Source organism: Macaca mulatta, chromosome 11 (assembly GCF_049350105.2).
Source record: "Macaca mulatta isolate MMU2019108-1 chromosome 11, T2T-MMU8v2.0, whole genome shotgun sequence".
Lineage (NCBI taxonomy): Eukaryota > Metazoa > Chordata > Mammalia > Primates > Cercopithecidae > Macaca > Macaca mulatta.
Genome location: NC_133416.1, coordinates 58,529,444 through 58,552,776, shown reverse-complemented (window position 1 = coordinate 58,552,776; position 23,333 = coordinate 58,529,444). Strand labels below are relative to the sequence as shown.

The window sequence follows — 23,333 nt, the reverse complement described above, 5'->3', positions numbered from 1 at the left end:
TACTATGCCAGCCTAGCCAACATATCAAAACCCCATCTTTACTAAAAATACAAAAATTAGCTGGGCGTGGTGGTGGGCACCTATAATTCCAACTACTCACGAGGTTGAGGCAGGAGAATCGCTTGAACCAGGGAGGTGGAGGTTGCAGTGAGCTGAGATTGCGCCATTGCACTTCAGCCTGCGCAACAGAGAGAGACTCTGTATTAAAAAAAAAAAAAAGTAATACTGTGGAGTAGTCAAGTGATCTAGAAAAGTCAGGTTTAAAAAGGTGAAATTTGCTACTTGGGAGGCTCAGGTGGGAAGATCGCTGGAGCCCAGAAGGTCAGGGCTGCAGTAAGTTGTGATTGTGCCATTGCACACCAGCCTGGGCGACAGAGACTCTGTCTCAAAAAAATGATAAAGCTGCATAGTATTCCATAGCAGGGTTAAACCTTTTTTTCAGTCTTTATTCAGTCTTCCTCTACTGATAAATACTTAGTTTTTTTCCAATTTTGCAACAAGCTTTGTGACAAACTATACTATAACCCACAACCTTGAACATTTATTTTTGTGCCTGTTTCGTTTTGAGACTGGGTCTTGTTCTGTCACCCAGGCTGGAGTGCAGTGACACAATCATGGCTCACTGCAGCCTCGATCTCCCATGCTCAAGGGATCCTCCCGCCTCAGCCTCCCGAGTAATGGGACTACAGGCATGTGCCACCATGTTTTTTTCATGTTTTGTAGAGACAAGTTCTCATTATGTTGCCCAGACTGGTATCAAACTTCTGGCCTCAAGCAGTCCTCCCGCCTTGGCTTCCCAAAGTGCTAAGATTACAAACATGAGCCACCATGCCTGACCAGAGTTTATCTCAAAAGAATTCATTCCTAGAATCAGCATGCAACGTCAGAAGAAATGCAATGCCTCAAAATTTAAGTCATTGTCTGGCCAGGCGGATGGCTCACGCCTGTAATCCCAGTACTTTGGGAGGCTGAGGTGGGTGAATCACTCGAGCTCAGGAGTTTGAGACTAGCCTGGGCAACATGGTGAAACCTCGTCTCTACAAAAAATACAAATATTAGCCGGGCATGGTGGCTGGCACCTGTAGTCCCAGCTACTTGAGGGGCTGAGATGGGAGGATCGCTTGAGCCCAGAAGGCAGAGGTTGCAGTGAGTTGAGATCATGCCACTGTACTCTAGCATGGGCAACAGAATGAGACCCTGTCTTAAAAAAAAGAAAAAATTTAAGCCATTGTCTAGGCCTAACCCTAAGAGTAATAATTTTTTTTTCTTTTTTTTTTTTTTCTTTTTTTGAGATGGAGTCTTGTTCTGTCACCCAGGCTGGAGTGCAGTGGCACAATCTTGGCTCACTCCAACCTCCACCTTCAGGGTTCAAGCAATTCTCCCTGCCTCAGCTTCTTCCCAAGGAGCTGGGATTACAGCTCCCAAGTACAGGGATTACACCACCACGCCCGGCTAATTTTTGTATTTTTAGTAGAGACGGGATTTCGCCATGTTGGCCAGGCTGGTCTGGAACTCCTGACCTCAGGTGATCCGGTCCTGCTGTGATGTCAAGAGGTAACCTTCAGGAGGCCCTCAAGCCTCCTCTTGGACTCCTCATCCTGGGGCTAGAGGCCAGAGGAAGCAGGGAAGTGGGAGGAGAATGACAAAAGAGGCCTTGGGTTCCCTAGCACAGCTCACCCCTCTTCCCTGAGGTTCACTTTGTGCCAGACGCTGAAGGGCAGGCTGGAGAGCAAGCTCTTCAGGTTATCTGAGCAACAAAGTGCAACCACCCTGAACAGCTCAAGACCCTGAAAAGGTGACTGTGCAGATTCCTTCAACCCAGGCCTCTCCCACCCCTGCAGCCATGAAACTTGGATTCTGGAGTGTTCAGTCAACAAAAGCCCTGGGTGGGCAGGTGATGGTCCTGCTTCTGTCTAGCTTTCTGGCTTCTCCCTGCCTAATTCCAAACCCTGTGCGTTGCTACCATGACTGCTGCACCCAGCTACCAGTCCTCTGCTCTGGAGCCTGCAGTGGCTCTGATCATTTTGTGGCCAACCCAAGGGTCCTCTGCCCACCTCAAGGCACATTGCAACTCCTTTCTCTCTCTTTTTATTTATTTATTTAATTTTTTTTTTTTTTTTTTTTTTTTTGAGACAGAGTCTTGCTCTGTCTCCAGGCTGGAGTGCAGCAACCTCCGCCTCCCGGGTTCAAGTGATTCTCCTGCCTCAGCCTTCTGAGCAGCTGGGAGTACAGAAGTGCGCTACCATGCCCAGCTAATTTTTGTATTTTTATTTGTTTTTTTCTGTTTGTTTTTTTTTTTTTGAGACGGTGTCTCGCTCTGTCGCCCATGCTGGAGTGCAGTGGCATGATCTCAGCTCACCGCAAGCTCTGCCTCCCGGGCTCACGCCATCCTCCTGCCTCTGCCTCCCGAGTAGCTGGGACTACAGGTGCCCACCACCACACCCCGCTAATTTTTTGTAATTTTTTAGTACAGGCGGGGTTTCACCGTGTTAGCCAGGGTAGTCTTGATCTCCTGACCTCGTGATCCGCCCACCTCGGCCTCCCAAAGTGCTGGGACTACAGGCGCCCACCACCACACCTGGCTAATTTTTTGCAATTTTTTAGTACAGGCGGGGTTTCACCGTGTTAGCCAGGGTGGTCTCGATCTCCTGACCTCATGATCCGCCCACCTTGGCCTCCCAAAGTGCTGGGATTACAGGCGTGAGCCACTGCGCCCGGCCAATTTTTGTATTTTTAGTAGAGATGGGGTTTCACCATGTTGGCCAGGATGGTCTCGATCTCTTGACCTTGTGATCTGCCCGTCTCAGCCTCCCAAAGTGCTGGGATTACAGGCGTGAGCCACTGCGCCCGTCTGCAACTCCTTTTTCTTTCTTTCTTTTTTTTTTTTTTTTGAGACGGAGTCTCACTGTGTCTCCCAGGCTGGAGTGCAGTGGCGTGATCTCGGCTCACTGCAAGCTCCGCCTCCCGGGTTCACGCCATTCTCCCGCCTCAGCCTCCCAAGTAGCTGAGACTACCCGCCACCACGCCCGGCTAGTTTTTTGTATTTTTAGTAGAGACGGGTTTCACCATGTTAGCCAGGATAGTCTCGATCTCCTGACCTCGTAATCCACCCGCCTCGGCCTCCCAAAGTGCTGGGATTACAGGCTTGAGCCACCGCGCCCGGCCTCCTTTTTCTTTCTTTTACAAACTGTGACAAAGCCTTTCATCTCTTGCAGGAACCTCGGCTCCTCGTTCTCCCTCTGCTCTTCACCCTCCATCTACCCTCATAGCCCTCAGACTGTCTTCACATCCCGAGGATCCCCTCCTCTACCCTGCCCCACATTCTCCTCTGGGAGCCCCTTCTTGGCTCTCCATCTGAAAGGGCCCAAGCCTGTTTCTCAGTACTTTCCTCCCCCAGAATTCTCTCCACTGCATCTACTTGGCTTTTGTGTCTGCATTTACACCTATGCCTGCATCCTGGGGGCATGTGCCATCTCCCTCTTTGGGCAGAGAGAGTTGCTGTGTCTTCCTCGCCCTTGCTAACCACTGCCCCCTCCTCCACTATCCCCCGGCCTCCAGCTGCTAGTGCACGGGGCATGTCTCTGCAATTACGGTGCCACTAAGGACAATGAGGGAGTGATGGATGATGAGGGGTGCTCCCTTAGGGAAAAACCAGCCCTGGTTCTCCATCTTATTTCTGAAAAAGAGTTTGTTGGCTGCTTTTCAATTAAAAGCAGATGATTAATTCAGCTCTGGCCTTGTTCTGTCTTTGAATAACAGATACACTAGTTTACTTGAAAAGAAATACTTTCATTTGTATTTCCATGTCACCTGTGATTTTCCCTGCCTTGCACCCTCAGCCCTGCCAGTTGGCAAGAAGACGGTCAGCAAAGCTGCTGCTAAGAGGAGTATAAAGAGGGCTTGGTCCAAGCAAGAGGGCAGTGGTCTAGTCCATCGGCAACATGCTGCGCTTCCTGGTGTTCGCAACCCTGGTCCTTTATGGTAAGTGGATCATGTGGCCTGAGGTCTACAGGGAGGGGGACTTGGGCAGGAGGGTCAGCAAATCTTCCCTAAGCCCAGGCCAGCACCCTGTCCCAGGACAGGTGGGACGCTCTGCCTGCAGAGTGTCCTTTACTCTCCTGGAGGCCAAGATAGAAAAGATCAGGGCCACTGGCTATTCAGGCCCCTCTGGGTGGCAGGTCCCTGGGCCACAAAGCAGAGAGAAGCCCCTTCTGGTAGTGGGGTGGGTCCCTGGGCTTCCCCACCACCCCCATTGACAGGAGGACTTCCTCAGCAGGTACCTGGCTGGGGTGTGCACTGCAGGCCCTGCACGCTGGAGAATCCTGCCAAAGCATTAGGGGGCTGGGGGGGGGTCAAAGAATGGGGGGGTCTCTTCAGGCCAAAGGGTGATCTTGAGCAAGGAGGAGCCCACAAGGAGCCTCTGGGGCCTAGTCTGGTGGTTTAAGAGAGGTCCTTCATAGCATGCCAGAGTTCTGGGAACACCCGGGGGAAACAGAAGGCACCCAGGCACCCCTGCTTTCAAAAGGGACTCAGAGAACTCACAGCTGGGCCCCTCATTTATTAGAGAGGAGCTGTGAATTTGCAGACAAGGCCAACATTCCTCAAAACATAACCGCCACCCCCCACCCCTACCCCTGGCTGACCCCACGCTTAGTCATCACTCACTTTTCTTCTGCCCCACAAAGGACACAGCACCCAGGACTTTCCGGAAACCAACGCCCGCGTAGTGGGAGGGACTGAGGCCGGGAGGAATTCATGGCCCTCTCAGGTGGGTGTTCCTTCCCAGCCCCAGACTTCCACCCAAATAAGAGCGCAGCGCATGACATAAGGTGTGTGTGTTTGTGTATGTCCCTATCAACAAGCAGCTCTCCAACTGTCTAGGTTCTAGATTTTAAAGATGGATGGGATCAGGCTTAGGTGGTTTTCTAAATGCAAAAGGGCTTGGAGGAGGGTATTTATACACGAACCACACTCCCTCTTCAAGGCACACACCCAAACACAAGATACATTTGTATTCCCAGCGACAGCACTTGTGCCACGCAAGAAAGACTGGGTGCCAGACACACACCTTGGACTCCACATACCTTGAAACTCACATGCACACCACTCTACACTGCCACACTGTGTGTGTCACAATGCTTGCACGCGTGCACACACACACACGTACAGCATGCGACTTAGTTGGCTATTTAGAGTTTCCACTTTCCTAACAGGGCAGCTGGGCCCTGATTTAAGCAATCTAAACATGTAAACCTGGCAAATTAAGTGGCGAAGATCCACACTTTGAGAGGATATCACTGCAACCAGAGTTTCAGCTTATAAAAGTCTGAGCCCCAGTTTTCAGGAGTAGAGCTATTACATAATATGAGGTGCTAGAGGAAGAGATATGAACTGATAAAAATGAACATCCCATTGGTATTTCTTTCTTTTGTTTTTCTTTGAGATGGAGTTTTGCTCTCATTGCCCAGGCTGGAGTGCAATGGCATGATCTCAGTTCACTGCAACCTCTGCCTTCTGGGTTCAAGCAATTCTCCTGCATCAGCCTCCTGAGTAGCTGGGATTACAGGCGCCTGTCACCATGCCCAGCTAATTTTTGTATTTTTAGTAGAGACGGGGTTTCACCATGTTGGCCAGCTGGTCTCAAACTCCTGACCTCACGTGATCCGCCCGCCTCAGCCTTCCAAAGTGCTGGGATTACAGGCGTGAGCCACCGCACCTGGCCTCCCATTGGTATTTCTAAGTAGTCCCTGAAGTGGGGATTCAGGAGATGTCTTGAAAACACTGAAGGTAGAGCTCTGGAGACCTAAGACTGTGGGGCTTAGGTGATGGAGCAAATCTTTGGCTATAGTTCCTTTTTTTTTTTTTTTTTTTGGTGGGGGGAGCAAGGGGGCAGATGGGGTCTCGCTCTGTCACCAGGCTGGAGTGCAGTGGCGCGATATTGGCTCACTGCAACCTCCACCTCCTGGGTTCAAGCGACTCTCCTGCCTCAGCCTCCCGAGTAGCTGGGACTACAGGCGTGTGCCACCATGCCCGACGAATTTTTGCATTTTTAGTAGAGATGGGGTTTCACCATGTTGGTCAGGATGGCCTCGATCTCCTGTCCTCGTGATCCACCCACCTTGGCCTCCCAAAGTGCTGGGATTACAGGCGTAAGCCATGGTGCCCGGCCTATAGTTCCTCTTTAAGGGAGAACAGAGGTAGGAGTTCCAAAAAAGGAGTTGCAATGGGTTCTAGGTCCATTGCAACAACCTAGAGAGATAATGCCAAATACATTGTGTGCCTTTACTCTTCATTCATGTACACAGCAAACATCACCAAATGATGGAGCATCCCTTCCTGCTGACCCCAGAAGCATCTACACACCCCTTATCAATGCCACACTCCAGGTGGCCACTATCAACCAATTAGTAGTAATTGGCAGGTCAGATGAAACCTATTTGCCATCCCTAGCCCAGAAAGAGAATGTTTTGAAGGACAGCAGGACTTTAAGGAGGCGACATGTAGTTTAAGGCAAAGTCTTTTATATTTAATTATTTTTGATGTAGAGGTGAGATCTCACTATGTTGCCCAGGCTGGTCTCCAGCTCCTAGGCTCAACTGATCCTCCTACCAAAGCCTTCCAAAGTGCTGGGATTACTGGCATAAGCCACTGCGTCCGACCTGGGGCAAAACCTTTTGAGAAACAACAACCTATCCCTTCTTTCTTTCCTCCCCATCTAGATTTCCCTCCAGTACCTGTCTGGAGGTTCCTGGTATCACACCTGCGGAGGGACCCTCATCAGACAGAACTGGGTGATGACAGCTGCTCACTGCGTGGATTCGTAAGAAAAACAAAGACAAGCTTTCCTGGGCCCCTGGAAGGGGAAGGGGCTGACCCTTCTGAAAGATAACATAACTCTGCCCTCTCTGGACAGCACTTCAGGGACTGGGCAGTGGCCCCTTTCCTGTTCAGGGCCTGCAGGGAGGTAGTACGGTGAAAGTACAAATTTTGGAGCCAGGGAAGCTCAAATTCAAATCTTGCTCCACTAAATTCTAGCTATGTAGCCTTGGGCAACTATGCTCCCATTCTCCTATCTCTAAAATGGGCTAAGAACATTTACTCTGTAGAAATGTTGTGAGGATTGAGTAAATATGTAAGTGCTTAGTCAACATCTGACTGGTGACTATTTTTTCCTATTTGTCTTGGGCAATGGTTTTCATACTTCAGCATGTGTCAGAATCACCTGGAAGGCACACATTGCTGGGCCCCACCCAGCAGAGTTTCTGATTTGGTAGGTCCAGGGTGAGGCCTGATAATTTGCATTTCTAACAAGTTTCCAGGTGATGTTCATGCTACTGGCCCAGGAACCACACTTTAAAAATGACCAGCCTAGAAGTCTATGCTTCCTTCAAAATATTGGTGCCTGAGAGCCATTATTTCATTTATGTGCACTACACCTCTCCCAGGTTACAAGATATTCAGCCTATGATGTTAAACTCGGAAAATGAAAGTGATGGTAGTTTTTTTCACTTCCACAAGTTAGTCAATTAGGGAATGAAAGAGCTTGTTACTTTCTCATTTTGGAAAGTCTTATATCCCTCCTCTACCTGGACCAGGTGAGATGGGTTCCTGTCCTAAGATAAGAAACAAAACCTGGGCACAGTGGCTCACACCTGTAGTCCCAGCTACTAGGGAAGCTGCGGTGGGAGGATCACTTGAGCCTGGGAGATTGAAGCCAGCCTGGGCAACACAGCAAAACCCCATGTCTTAAAAAAAAAAAAAAGAAATTTTCTTTAATAATAATAATAATAAAAGGATGGTTTTCCAACTTTTCTCTAAGTGGGAGAAAGAGAAGGTTTGAGTCCCCTGGATGACTCAAGACTTCCTTCTCTCACGCCAGCCCGAAGACTTTCCGCGTGGTGGTTGGAGACCATAACCTGAGCCAGAACGATGGCACCGAGCAGTACGTGAGTGTACAGAAGATCGTGGTGCATCCATACTGGAACAGCAATAACGTGGCTGCCGGGTAGGAGCAAGTCCAAGCTGGCCCTGGGCTGGGCAGTGAGGCCTGACTAGCCAACAACTGGCTGCCTTCACCTGTTCTTTCAGAGAGCTAGAGGGACTGCATGGCCTGAAGCCTGGACAATGACTCCTGGCCTGGCCTTTAGTTAAGGAGCCGAGCTGAGCCTGAGAGAGGGCACCATGTCCTAGAGGGAGCAATGAGCTGGCTCATTCATCCAGGAGGACTTTGAGAATTTACGTTCTGGGCCAGGCACGGTGGCTCATGCCTATAATCCCAACACTTTGGGATTCCCCCATTCTCAACTTCCCTGCCTTGCAAAGGTCAGCGCTAGGCTGCAATACCAATGTCCCACCAGCAGATGCTGCTGTTAAACATAGAATGTTTACCTGTTAAACTGTAATTGCTCTAGTTTGAGGCTTAGCAAGTGAGCCCCGTCCTTCTTCAAAATCGTCACTTTCCAATTGCACAAGGATACAAATGCTGAAAGAGGGCCAGTATATATGCTGACCTCAGGGAAGAGCTGATCCCATGAGTGAGCAATCTCCTTTTCTCCTGCAGCTATGACATCGCCCTGCTGCGCCTGGCCCAGAGCGTTACCCTCAATAGCTATGTCCAGCTGGGTGTTCTGCCCCAGGAGGGAGCCATCCTGGCTAACGACAGTCCCTGCTACATCACAGGCTGGGGCAGGACCAAGAGTAAGTTGCCTACATTGGCACAATCCACCACGGGGATCTTGATTACGTAGCTGAGCTTCTAAGGCACCTTTTTCTGTGGTCCTAGGTGCTTATGGCCAGAGACCAGGAGCTAAAGGAACCATAGATACAATAACTGATGCATTATATCAAGCTAAGAATGGGCTGTGAAATACTTGACAGATTCATGGACTCTTAGAACAAAAAAAGACTTTACCACAGATAATTTTTTTTGTTACCAGCCCCTCATTTTAAAAATTAATTTATGGCCAGGCGCGGTGGCTCACGCCTGTAATCCCAGCACTTTGGGAGGCTGAGGCGGGCAGATCACGAGGTCAGGAGATCGAGACCATCCTGGCTAACACGGTGAAACGCTGTCTCTACTAAAAATGCAAAAAATTAGCTGGGCGTGGTGGCGGGCGCCTGTAGTCCCAGCTACTTCGGAGGCTGAGGCAGGAGAATGGCGTGAACCCGGGAGACGGAGCTTGCAGTGAGCCGAGATCGTACCACTGCACTCCAGCCTGGGCAACTGAGCGAGACTCCATCTCAAAAAAAAAAAAATTAATTTATTTATTTAGGGACAGGGTTTCGCTCTGTCACCCAGGCTGCAACCTCTACTTCCTAGGCTCAAGTGATCCTCCCACCTCAGCTGCAACCTCTACTTCCTAGGCTCAAGTGATCCTCCCACCTCAGCCTCCTGAGTAGCTGAGACTATAGGCATGTACCACCATACTCAGCTAATTTTTAAATTTTCTTGTAGAGATGGGATCTCACTATATTGCCTAGGCTGGCCTCAAACTCCTGAGCTTAAGAAATCCTCCCACCTCAGCCTCCCAAAGTGCTGGGATCACAGGCATGTGCCACTGCATCCAGCCAGCCCTTCATTTTATACATGAGGAAACCAAGGTCCAAAGAAATTAAGGATCCTTAGCTGAGCGTGGTGGCATGAGTCTGTAGTCCCAGGTACTCAGGAGGCTGAGGAAGGAGGATCACTTAAGCCTGACCAACATGGAGAAATCCCAACTCTACTAAAATTTCACAATTAGCCAGGCATGGTGGTGGATGCCTGTAATCCTAGCTACTCGGCAGGCTGAGGCAGGAGAATTGCCTGAATCTGGGAGGCAGAGGTTGTGTGAGCCGAGATTGCTCCATTGCACTCCAGCCTGGGCAACAAGAGTGAAACTCCATCTCAAAAAAGAAATGGAAACAAGCATGCACAATCCCAGTTCTGCTCCATGGAGCTTGCAGAAGGAAACGGAACAGACAGATAAATCATCCACAAATAAGGCCATTCCATGGTACAACTAAGTTATCTACGAGTGGAAAGAGCAGGAGTAGGGTTGGTGACTTGGAGCCTAGGTACAGTAAGCAAGGCTGCCTCCCTGAGGGAAGGGTCCTGTGCAGCCATATAAAGAGAGAAGACAGAAGGATCCACCACACGCAACAGGCAGAGAGAAGGAGTTTGCCCTGAGTTCAGCTTTCACGAGAGTTTGGGAAGGTGTGGCAAGGGTGGAAGGTTTTTCCACTGGACAACATTTGGAGCTGACCGCCATTGCTATGTGTCCTGTTCAGCCAATGGGCAGCTGGCCCAGACCCTGCAACAGGCTTATCTGCCCTCTGTGGACTACGCCATCTGCTCCAGCTCCTCCTACTGGGGCTCCACTGTGAAGAACACCATGGTGTGTGCTGGTGGAGATGGAGTTCACTCCGGATGCCAGGTGAACACTTGCAGGGGGTGTCAGAAGTCCCACCCCAGATGCCACCACTCTCTGCCTATCCCTCTACCCTTCTTCCTCACCTCCGTATTCCACACTTACTCTTAGTCCGACACAGACTCAATTTTCTACTCTGGCATCTAAGTGAGAATGATTCTGTGCTGGTAACTCTATACACACAGAAACTCAAAGTTGAAAGGAACCTTAAAATTGTATCTCGCTCAATGCCCTCACTTCAAAGTTTGTACGTGGCCCAACATTTGTATGTTGTTGTTGGTATATGTGTGTGTTCTTAGAATTTGTTACTTAGATTTTTTTTTTTTTTTTTGAGATGGAGTTTCACTCTTGTTGCCCAGGCTGGAGTGCAATGGGACGATCTCAGCTCACAGCAACCTCCGCCTCCCGGGTTCAAGCAATTCTCCTGCCTCAGCCTCCCAAGTAGCTGGGATTACAGGCATGCGCCACCACACCCAGCTAATTTTTTCTATTTTCAGTAGAGACAGGGTTTCTCCATGTTGGTTAGGCTGATCTCGAACTCCTGACTCAAGTGATCCGCCCGCCTTGGCCTCCCAAAGTGCTGGGATTACAGGCGTGAGCCACCACGCCCAGCTGAATTTGTTACCTAGATTTTTTAATGGAAGCGATGGAGCAAGCCTGGAGAGGTGGTTGTGATGGTGTATAAGCAGTACCCTGCCTCCCCTCACCCATCAGTCCAACTTCTCTTGCAGTTCCTCCACCACCGTCCCTTTGCCCCAGTGATATTTCTGGTGGTATGTACAGGTGAGTTTGATAGGGGAAAGTGCACAAAATAATTTTATAATAGCTTATATATAACAAATATAACCTTCCTCTATTTTGACAAGATCAATCAGCCACAAACCATCTTACAGATTTCTCTTTTTAAGTTTTATCATTATTATTATTTTAAGATAGAGATGGGGTCTTGCTTTGTGGCCCAGGCTGGTCTCAGACTCCAGGGCTCAAGTGATCCTCTCACCTCGGCCTCCCAAAGTGCTGGGAATACAGGCATGAGCCACCATGCCCCACCCTAGATTTCTTAGTGCAGTTTAACAACTGTTCATTATGTATCTACTATAGGCCAGGCATTGTGCTAACTGCTGAGGATACAAAGATGGATCAAACAGTGTCAAGTAAAGGAACTAGAGGCACAGACACACAATAGAACATTGTAATACAGTGTGGTTAAGTGTTAATAATCAGGATGTGCATGGGTGATAGGGAAGCCCAAGGGTAGGTACTTACCTCTACCTACTGGGGCTAGAAAAGACCTGCCTTCCCCAAGAAAGTAGAATCTGTAGCTGGTCCTGAGGGGTAAACAGGAATAGGCCAGGCAAAAAGGAGAAAAGACATTCAGAGGGAGGGAACAGCATGAATAAAGGCAGGGGGCCAAGAAACAACCTAGAGTATATAGAGAATTATGGGGCATTCCCTAAGGCTACAGTAGAGCAGAGGCTGGAGGTCCACAAGCCAAATCTAGCTCATTGCTTGCTTTGTATGACCCATGAGCTTAGAACGGTTATTACATTTCTATTCTTATGTGTGTGTGTGTGTGTGTGTGTGTGTGTGTGTGTGTGTGTGTATATATTTTTTTTTTTTCCTGAGATGGAGTCTCACTCTGTCACCCAGGCTGGAGTACAGTGGCGCAATCTCAGCTCACTGAAACCTCTGCCTCCCGGGTTCAAGCAATTCTCCTGCCTCAGCCTCCTGAGTAGCTGGGATTACAGGCACGCACCACCACGTCCAGCTAATTTTTGTATTTTTAGTAGAGACAGGATTTCACCATGTTGGCCAGGCTGGTCTCAAACTGGCTGGTCTCGGACTCCTGACCTCGTGATCCACCTGCCTCTGCCCCCAAAGTGCTGGGATTACAGGTGTGAGCTACCGCGCCTGGCTCTCTCTCTCTCTCTCCCTCTCTCTGTGTATATATATATTTTTGTTTGTTTGTTTGTTTGTTTTGAGACAGGGTCTCACTCTGTTGCCCAGGCTGGAGTGCAGTTGTACCATCATGGTTCACTGCAACCTCTGCCTCCTGGGCTCAGGTGATTTTCCCACCTCAGCCTCCCTAGTAGCTGGGACTACAGGCACACACCACCACACCCAGCTAATTTTTTGTATTTTTTATAGAGACAGGGTTTCACCATGTTGCCCAGGCTGGGATTATTAATTTATTAATGGTAAGGAAAAAAAATCAGAATAATATGTCATGACACATGAAAAATAAATAAAATTTCAGTGCCCATAAATAACATTTCATTGGAACACAGTCACAGTTGCTCATTTACAACTGTTTATGGTTGTTTTTTTTTTTTTTTTTTGAAGAGACAAGGTCTTGCTCCATCACTCAGGCTGGAGTACAGTGGTGCCATCTTGGCTCACTGCAGCCTCAACTTCCTGGGCTCTAATGATCTTCCCACCTCAGCCTCCCAAGCAGCTAGGATCACATGCACATGCCATCACACCCAGCTAATTTTGTTTTGTTTTTGGTAGTGACAAGGTCTCACTATGATGCCCAGGCTGGTCTTGAACTCCTGGCCTCAAGCAATCCTCCTGCCTTGGCCTCCTAGAATACGGGGATTATAGGCATGAGGCACCATGCCCAGCCTATGGCTGCTTTTGTACTACAACACAAAGTAGTTGTAACCAAGACTGTATGGCCTGCAAAGCCTGAAATATGTACTATTTGGCCCTTAACAGAAGAGGTTTGCCGACCCCTGGGCTAGAATAGAAGCTACCACCATACTAGGAAATGTCAAGAGGCAAGACTAGAGAGGCAAGCAAGAGCCGTACAACTCAGGGCTTCAAATGCCAGGCTTGGGGACATGAATCTTATCTCTTGGGCATTGGGAAGCCATCGAAGACTTCTGAACAGGAGACTAGTACAACCAGATTCACCTTTTAGAAGTGTTCTTTAGGCATGTTTTTGAAGAAGGCAAGAAAGGCAGGGAGATTGCCTAGAGGGCTATTGCAATGATCTAGGCAAGAAGTTTGAGGGCCTGAATTAAGGCAGTGGTGACAGGAACCGGAGGAGGGAAGGAGTAGGATCTCGAACAACAGTCAAGCATCTGGTTTAAGTGATTTGGGGGAGGGCATTGTTGCCCTGAGACAAGATTTACAGAGTTTGAGAGAGATGATGACTCTGGTTCCGGACAAGCTTTGTCTGAGATCTATACCTGAGATTCAGGTATAGCAACTGGTAAGAAATTTGTTGTCTTTTTTTATTTGTTTGTTTGTTTTTGAGTCTCCCTCTCTCACCCTCAGGCTGGAGTGCAGTAGCACTATCTCAGCTCATTGCCACCTCTGTCTCATGGGCTCAAGTGAGTCTACTACCTCAGGCTCCTGAGTAGCTGGGATTACAGGCATGTGCCACCACGCCTGGCTAATTTTTGTATTTTTAGCAGAGATGGGATTTCCCTATGTTGGCCAGGCTAAGTCTTGAACTCCTGACCTCAGCCTCCCAAAGTGCTGGGATTACAGGCATGAGCCACCACGCCTGGCCAAGAAATTAGATAGAAAGAGTGGGGCCTCGGGGAAGAGCTGGTCTAGAGATACCCACTGAGAACAAATCAGATCCCATCCCAGGGAAAAACTGTTGAATGAGAAAAGAGCAGTGGGTTGGGAACGAACTGTCAGCACATAAATACTTGAGTGTTTCAGGGATAGGTGGAGGACAAAGAAACCACTAGGATCTAAGAAAGGAGAAGTACATGTAAGATAAAAATCTGGTAATAAGGGTATTATGAAATCTCAGGAAGTACTTACAGATATCACATAATATACAATTCACCCAGAAGCCACAGTAGATAAGAGCTGAAAGTGGCCACTCTGGCAATTGTAACCTTGGCAAGAGCAGTTTCAGTGGAGTGGTGAGGGCAGAAGCTTGTCTGAAGGGTAAGGAATAAAGAGGCAATAAGAAATATAACTGGCCGGGTGTAGTGGCTCATGCCTATAATCCCAAGATTTTGGCAGATTGAGGTAGGAGGATCACTTCAGCCCAGGAGTTAGAGACCAGCCTGGGAAACATAGGGAGACTTCATCTCTACAAAATTTTAAAAATTAGGCCAGGTGCGGTGGCTCATGCCTGTAATCCCAGCACTTTGAGAGGCCGAGATGGGCGAATCATGAAGTCAGGAGATCGAGACCATCCTGGCTAACACGGTGAAACCCCGTCTCTACTGAAAATACAAAAAATTAGCCGGGCATGGTGGCAGACGCCTGTAGTCCCAGCTGCTGGGGAGGCTGAGGCAGGAGAATGTCATGAACCCTGGAGGTGGAGCTTGCAGTGAGCAGAGATTGTGCCACTGCACTCCAGCCTGGGCGACAGAGCAAGACTCTGTCTCAAAAAAAAAAAAATTAGCTGGATGTGGTGGAGTGCACCTGCAGCCCCAGCTACTTGGAAGGCTGAGGTGGAAAGATCACTTGAGCCGAGGAGTTCGAGGCTGCAGTGAGCTATGATTGCACCACTGCACTCCAGTCTGGGCAACAGAGTGAGACCCTGTCTCAAAAGAGGACAAAAAAAAGGAAGAACAAAAATGTCTGGTAGCTTTAAGGACAGCAAGTCATGGAGGGAATGGATCTTCTAAAAGAAAAAAATTGGCCGGGCGCAGTGGCTCACACCTGTAATCCCAGTGCTTTGGGAGGCCGTGGCAGGCAGATCATGAGGTCAGGAGTTCGAGACCAGCCTGGCCAGCATGGTGAAACCCTGCTCTACTAAAAATACAAAAAATTAGCCAGGCATGGTGGCACGTGCCTGTAATCCCAGCTACTCAGGAGGCTGAGGCAGGAGAATTGCTTGAACCTAGGAGGCAGAGCTTGCAGTGAGCCGAGATCGCACCACTGCATTCCAGCCTGGGCGACAGAGTGAGACTCCGTCTCAAAAAAAAAAAAAGAGAAAAGAAAACTGAGTGCATAAATAGGCAGAAAGGAAAGAATCCTGTAGAGTCAGAGAGAGGTAATAATAATAATGGATGGCACAAGATCCCACAGGAGAATAAAGATATGGAACTAAGAGCACAGATGGAGCTGGCTCTGAACAGGAAGAGGGATACCAGATGTGCACACAGACATGGAAAAGTTTGCAGGATTTGGGAGCCGAACATTGGCAGGTGTTCTACATTATTGCTTGTAGTTACTCATGAACTAGGAGGAGTCAATTTGACTGCTGAAAATGAAGGGGACAGGGTTGTATGGGTCTGGAATAGTTAATGTGAATGGGAGGATTGTCTTCCAAGATGTTGCTGATTGGTTGTTTGGAGACCAGACTATGACCACATGGGTATATGATTCACTCTGTTTTACTCAAAGACAGTTTCCTGTATGATTGGGGTAAAAGGACAGGATTACAGATCAACTGCAAGGTCCAAACTAGATGGAGGAGAGACAGAAGCTGGCAGGAAGCTGGCAGGAGGCTGGCAGGCTGGCTGAAACTATAAAATGAAAGGGTTAGGCCAGGCGCGGTGGCTGATGCCTGTAATCCCAGTGCTTTGGGAGGCCGAGGTGGGCAGATCACCAGGTCAGGAGATCGAGACCATCCTGGCTAACATGGTAAAAACCCTGTCTCTACTAAAAATACAAAAAATTAGCCAGGCGTGGTGGCGGGCGCCCGTAGTCCCAGCTACTAGAGAGGCTGAGGAAGGAGAATGGTGTGAACCTGGGAGGCGGAGCTTGCAGTCATCCGAGATCACGCCATTGCACTCCAGCCTGGGTGACAAAGCAAGACTCCGTCTCAAAAAAAAAAAAAAAAAAAAAAAAAAAAAAAAAAATTAAAAAGTTTTTTTGGGCCAGGCGCGGTGGCTCAAGCCTGTAATCCCAGCACTTTGGGAGGCCGAGACGGGCGGATCACGAGGTCGGGAGATCGAGACCATCCTGGTTAACACGGTGAAACTCCGTCTCTACTAAAAAATACAAAAAACTAGCCGGGCGAGGTGGCGGGCGCCTGTAGTCCCAGCTACTCGGGAGGCTGAGGCAGGAGAATGGCGTGAACCCGGGAGGCGGAGCTTGCAGTGAGCTGAGATCCGGCCACTGCACTCCAGCCTGGGTGACAGAGCGAGACTCCGTCTCAAAAAAAAAAAAAAAAAAAAAAAAAAAAAAAAGTTTTTTGGGTGTATGAGTGCAAAGAACCATGGAAATAAACTAGCCAATTCATCCTAGTTTGCCCTAGACTTTCCTGGTATTAACATTTAAAAGTCCTGTATCCCGGCCGGGCGCGGTGGCTCACGCCTGTAATCCCAGCACTTTGGGAGGCCGAGGCGGGCGGATCACAAGGTCAGGAGATCGAGACCACGGTGAAACCCCGTCGCTACTAAAAATACAAAAAATTAGCCGGGCGCGGTGGCGGGCGCCTGTAGTCCCAGCTACTCAGGAGGCTGAGGCAGGAGAATGGCGTAAACCCAGGAGGCGGAGCTTGCAGTGAGCCGAGATCGCGCCACTGCACTCCAGCCTGGGCGACAGAGCGAGACTCCGTCTCAAAAAACAAAACAAAACAAAACAAAACAAAAAAAGTCCTGTATCCCAGGGACTCTACCTGGGAATAAGGGGGAAAATAGAGAGACTAATGCATAATGCAACCTCTTCTAGGCCCTCATCAGCCAGCTTCACCGATAACCTCCTAAGGTTTAACCTTTCTGAGTGAATACACATGGCTGTGCTCTCCCATAAGCCCTGAGCTCTAAAAAACGAGTATTTTTCTTCTGGCTGCCACTCCAAATTGACAATTCTCGGAGGCAATTGTGTCCCCAGGTCCTCCCCACTGGAGTTTCTCAAATACTGTGTCTTCTGGGCTTTCAGAGTTCTGGGTCTCCAACCCTTCTCCTCAGAGTGGATTCACTTAGAATCTCCCATTTCAATCAGCCTATCCCCACTGAGTTCTCTTCCAACTGTTCCTTCTGCTCTAAAATCCTCAGCCCCACCCTCCAGCTCTCCAGAGGCTTGGTCTCTTTTCAGGTCAATTAGTACAAGACAATAGTATTATATGCAATTCATTTATCTATCATTCCTCTAGCCCCTGAAATACTCTCAAATCTCTAATAGAATTTAGGTGGAAGAGACTGTTTTGTTTTGAGTACAATAATCTAAAGAAAACATCCTTTCCTAAATAGCAGTTAGGGTGGAGTACAGGTAGTTCCACTTTAAAATAATTACCCCTGGCTGGGCACGGTGGCTCATGCCTATAATCCCAGCACTTTGGGAGGCTGAGGTGGGAGGATCACTTAAACTCAGGAGTTAGAGATTAGCCTCAGCAACATAGGGAGACCCTGCCTCTGCAAAAATTTAAAAAATTAGCCAGGCAAGGTGGCGCACACTGTGGTCCCAGCTACTTGGGATACTGAAGTGGGAGGATTGTTTGAGCTGAGATTGAGACTGCGGTGAGCTATCATCATACCACTGCTCTCCAGCCTGGGCAGAGGCTCTGTCTTTAAAAAAGAAAAAAAAAAAAAAAAAGTCGGGCTCAGTGGCTCATGTCTGTAATCCCAGCACTTCAGGAGGCCACAGTGGGTGGATCACCTGAGGTCAGGAGTTCAAGACCAGTCTGACCAACATAGGGAAACCCCATCTCTACTAAAAATACAAAATTAGCCGGGTGTGGTGGCTTATGCCTGTAATCCCAGCTACTTGGGAGGCTGAGGCAGGAGAATTGCTTGAACCTGGGAGGTGGAGGTTGCGGTGAGCTGAGATTATGCTATTACACTCCAGCCTGGGCAACAAGAGCGAAACTCCGTCTCAAAAAAAAAAAAAATTAACGGGGCATGGGGCCGCACATCTGTAGTCCCAGCTACTCTGGAGGGTGAGGCAGGAGAATCACTTGAACCTGGGAGGTGGTGGTTGCAGTGAGCCGAAATGGCACTACTGCACTCCAGCCTCGGTGACAGAGCGAGACTCCCGTCTCAAAACAAAACAAACACACACACAGAATTACCCCAGTTTGAAATTTTGGTCTCTTTCCCTAGTTTTTTTTTTTTTAAGTTTTACTTTTGTTTGTTTTTGAGACAGAGTCTTGTTCTGTCGCCCAGGCTGGAGTACAGTGGGGTGCTCTCAGCTCACTGCAACCTCCTCCTCCTGGGTTCTTGTGCCTCAGCCTCCTCAGAAGCTGGGATGATAGGCATGTGCCACCATACCTGGCTAATTCTTTTTGTATTTTTAGTAGAGTCGGAGTTTCGCCATGTTGGCCAGGCTGGTCTCAAACTCCTGGCCTCACGTGATCCGCCCACCTCGGCCTCCAAAATGCTGGGATTACAGGTGTAAGCCACCACACCTGGCCCCAAGTTTTACTTTTTATTGTAGCTTAAGTTGACAAATAAGATTATGGAGCTCAATAACAGAAAAGAATAGCTACTCTAGTTCTCCCACCCCACAGGAGGCCACTTTCAACTCTTCAGCTGATTCTTTTGGTGTCTACATCTGTATCTTTAAAATTATATACTTACACTGCTATTTTTCAGTTGAGACATTATGGCAGATGTGATTCTCTTTATTTTTTATATACATATACCTGCCCTCCAAGCATGACATTTTCTGATCACCACCTCAACCTCTCAAAATATTTTGGTTAGATCAACATTCGGTATTTACTATGATTATACCAAATACTATTTGCAACAAAATCATGTGATATATTCTAGGTTTACTTTTCATTTGCTGCATAACTTTTTTTTTTTTTTTTTTTTTTTTTTTGAGACAGGATCTTACTCTGTCTCCCAGGCTGGAGTGTAGTAGTAGCACAATCACAGCTCACTGCAGCCTTGAATTTCTGGGCTCAAGAAATCCTCCCACCTCAGTCTCCTGAGTAGCCAGGAAGACAGGCACATGCCACCACACTCAGCTGATTAAAAAAAATTTTTTTATAGAGATGGGGGTCTCACTTTGTAGCCCAGGCTTGTCTCAAACTCCTGGCTTTAGCTTACGCAGTCCTCCTGCCTCAGTCTCCCAAAGTGCTGGGATTACAGTCCTAAACCACCATGGTCAGTCCTCGCTGCACAACTTTTCAATTTTCCCTGTTAATAATTATCTTTTTTATTTGCTTAATATAGTCAATTTTTCATTAATTCAACCCCACACACTCTCCACTAATTTGTTAAGTGACCTGTATCATCTTCTCTTGTCCCTTCATTGTGAGGGACACTTAATGGGTGGGTTTTCCTGGAAACTCCAGACCTTTGATCCAGAAAATGTTGTTTATTTGTTGATTTCCTCCCACTCTATTTTCTTTTTTTTTTTTTTTTTTTTTTTTTTTTTTTTTTTTGAGACGGAGTCTCACGCTGTTGCCCAGGCTGGAGTGCAGTGGCGCGATCTCGGCTCACTGCAAGCTCCGCCTCCTGGGTTCCCGCCATTCTCCTGCCTCAGCCTCCTGAGTAGCTGGGACTACAGGCGCCCGCCACCGCGCCCGGCTAATTTTTTGTATTTTTAGTAGAGACGGGGTTTCACTGTGGTCTCGATCTCCTGACCTTGTGATCCGCCCGCCTCGGCCTCCCAAAGTGCTGGGATTACAGGCTTGAGCCACCGCGCCCGGCCTTCCCACTCTATTTTCTTTTCTCTTTCTAGAATTTCTGTTATTCACATGTTTACCTCCTAAGCTGGTCCTCTTATTTTCTCTATATCTTGTTTATTCTACTTATATTCCAACTCTTCTAGTCTAAATCTATCAAAGTTATAATTTCCAAAGGCTCTTTTTGCTGTCTGAATGTTCTGTTTGGTAGTATGCCATTCTTATATCATGGATGCATATTAGTCGTGGTTTTTTTTTTGTTTTTTTTTTTTTGTGAGATGGAGGCTTGCTCTGTCGCCCAGGCTGGAGTGCAGTGATACAGTCTCAGCTCATTGCAATCTCCAGCTCCTGGGTTCAAGTGATTCTCCTGCCTCAGCCTCCTGAGTAGCTGGGATTACAGACATGTGCCACCATGCCCGGCCAATTTTTGTATTTTTAGTAGAGATGGGGTTTCACTATGTTGGCCAGGCTGGTCTTGAACTCCTGACCTCAGGTGATCTGCCTGCCTCAGCCTCCCAAAGTGCTGGGATTACAGGTGTAAGCCATCGTGCCTGGCCTATTAGTCATGGTTTTATTGCTTGTTTTCTTCTCCCTACATAGTCTTGGTTGCCTTCATTTTTTATTTAGCTCCTTGTTTCTTTGTTTCAATCTTTATTTTTATATTAGAGGCATTCTTTAGATGTTTAGGGATCCTTAACCATCTGCTTTTTTCAGAGTGGGGGTGGTATTTTTATCCAGAATGGGTGGGCTGATTGGTAGCTCTGAGCCTTAGATAGGGTTCATCAATAGTGGATTCTCTGTCAGGCAATCTGGCTGGGCCACTTTAGTGGAGGACCTCCAATGTCAGTATCTTTAGGTCTTTCCTCTTGTGCTGTTCAGTTTTGTTTTGTTTTGTTTTGTTTTGTTTTTTGAGACAAGAGTCTCACTCTGTCGCCCAGCCTGGAGTGCAGTGGTGTGATCTCGGCTCACTACAAGCTCCACCTCCCAGGTTCATGCCATTCTTCTGTCTCAGCTTCCTGAGTAGCTGGGACTACAGGCGCCCACCATCACGCCCGGCTAATATTTTTTATTTTTTATTTTTAGTAGAGACAGGGTTTCACCGTGTTATTCAGGATGGTCTCAATCTCCTGACCTCGTGATCCACCTGCCTCAGCCTCCCAAAGTGCTGGGATTACAGGCGTGAGCCACCGCGCCTGGCGGGCTGTTCAGTTTTTCCAGAGAAGTATCTTCCCGTTTTATGTATGGCATTATGGATCTGGCATTCTGGAAGCTGAGTAAGAGGGAGGCAAGAACATAGTCCATAAACCCAGGTTCCCAATTGAGCACGTAACCCAATATATCACTTTCCTCTTCATTCCAGTTTAGTTTAGCATGTGTTGACTACCAAGTCTAAATACTTGGTCTAATTATACCCATTGGTGTAAATGCTGGGGATAAAGAAATTATTAGAATGCCCTATTTTTGCCACCCTAAGTTCAATTTAAGCCAATAAAAGCAATTGAACTTTAGATGTTTAAAGTTCTATGCTAGCATTGTGGAGAGGAAAGATCTTGGTAAGAGTTTTTGTCTCAGGAAGCTCATAGACATGTGTGGGAGGCAGAAACAAATTATGAAACCAAAATACAAGGCAGAACATGAAAGAAGTGCAGCAAAAGAGAAGAAGTATTGTGGTTGTTTAGAAAGGAAGAAGAGATTCATTTTGATTGTGGGGACATGAAGGAAGTGGAGATTTGCATTGGAGCTTTAAAACTGTACAGAATTTCACAACCAGAGACACGGGGCGGGGGGAGTGCAAGCAAAAGCCCAAAGATCTGGAGTGTTAGGACTCTGTTTCTCCTCCCTGCAGGGTGATTCTGGGGGTCCCCTCCATTGCTTGGTGAATGGCAAGTATTCTGTCCACGGAGTGACCAGCTTTGTGTCCAAGCAGGGTTGTAATGTCTCCAGGAAGCCTACAGTCTTCACCCGGGTCTCTGCTTACATTTCCTGGATAAATAAAGTGAGTCCTCTCAAATGATGGGTTGAAATGGGGTCACCTGGAGACCCACACACTGGCTGGGTTGGGGAACAAAAGTTGGATGGACTGGGCAAGCCGTCACCTTCCTTACTACATTCATGTGTTTACTCCCTTCCCTTCCTTCCATAGCATACTTTCCCTCAATAATGCTGCCATCCTGAATTCCGTCCCCTCCACATACGCACAGAGCAGACTTCACTGTATTATTTATTGCTTAGGGTAAGACAGCGGCAACATCAAATCTGAACCAGGCACATATCAGTGCCTTCCTAAGTCGAAGCCCAGGGAAAAACAGGTTCTGAAAGGCCTGCGTACTCCTAGGCAAGGGAAGGAGGCACCGACTTCCTCTCCCACAAGGTCTTTCTAAGGACATTAGGATAATTTGCTCTAACTTTTTTTTGAGACGGAGTCTCACTCTGTCACCCAGGCTGGAGTGCAGTGGCTTGATCTCAGCTCACTGCAGCCTCTGCCTCCTGGGTTCAAGTGATTCTCTTGCCTCAGCCTCCCAAGTAGTTGGGATTATAGGCATGTACCACCACACCCGGCTAAATTTTTTCTGTATTTTTAGTAGAGATCGGGTTTCACCATGTAGGTCAGGCTGATCTTGAACTCCTGACCTCAGGTGATCCACCTGCCACCCAAAATGCTGGGATTACAGGCATGAGCCACAGCGCCAAGCCTACTCTAATTTTTGAAAGGTTTTACCACCTTAAATAATGCTTGAGAGTTAGGTGAGGCTCTGCCTACACTGACCTGGTAGAAAGGCCACACAACACATTTCACTGTGCCCTCCACCCTTCAAACACATTCTGGAGCCTTGTGTATTAATCTTGGCTCACGGCCATTTTAAGGTCTGTCTTTGCCACTGTGTTCTGGGTATGTACCTATAACACTGAGCTGTCCTATCACAGTTGAGGCTGACTTCCTGCCGCCCTGTCCTCCACACCCTGTCAACTTCCCATAAACCCAGTACAAAACCATACTTAACTTGGAGCCCTGAGGAAATAAGAAAGGAGGTAGGCAGGAGTTACTGACTGTGGACATAACTGTCTTTCCTTCAGACCATTGCCTCCAACTGAACATTTTCCTGAGTCCAATGACCTTCCCAAAATGGTTCTTAGATCTGCAACAGAACTTGCGATCATCAAGTAAAAAACATTCTAAAAGACTATTGAGCCATTGATAGAAAAACAAATAAAACTGGATATACATTATCATACTGTGTCTATTTGTAATTAAGCCCTCCAGAGCAGGGGTCCCTATGCCTGATGATCAGTCACTGTCTCCCATCACCTCCAGATAGGACCGTCTAGTTGTAGGAAAACAAGCTCAGGGCTCCCACTAAGTCTACATTATAGTGAGTTGTAAATTAGTTCACTATATATTACAATGTACACAATAAATACAATGC

The 23,333-nt window shown here is 47.8% G+C and overlaps 1 protein-coding gene and 1 long non-coding RNA gene across 3 annotated transcripts in view; one reads left to right on the top strand and one right to left on the bottom strand.

The window, feature by feature from the left end:
- Positions 1-23,333, bottom strand: part of LOC144332918 (uncharacterized) — a 52,646-nt gene that overhangs the window by 20,433 nt on the left and 8,880 nt on the right. The window lies entirely within an intron of this gene.
- Positions 1,696-23,136, top strand: CELA1 (chymotrypsin like elastase 1). 2 transcript variants are annotated; one of them, XM_001088682.5, is made up of 9 exons: positions 1,696-1,795; positions 3,840-3,981; positions 4,686-4,768; positions 6,720-6,820; positions 7,880-8,005; positions 8,561-8,697; positions 10,267-10,412; positions 21,755-21,904; positions 22,984-23,136. In XM_001088682.5, the coding sequence occupies exons 2-9, from the start codon at positions 3,942-3,944 to the stop codon at positions 22,999-23,001; spliced, it is 801 nt and encodes a 266-aa protein (XP_001088682.1). In that variant the 5' UTR covers positions 1,696-1,795; positions 3,840-3,941; the 3' UTR covers positions 23,002-23,136. The 2 variants fall into 2 exon arrangements, with proteins under 2 accessions (XP_001088682.1, XP_077810460.1); XM_077954334.1 differs by lacking the exons at positions 21,755-21,904; positions 22,984-23,136 and adding an exon at positions 11,138-18,325.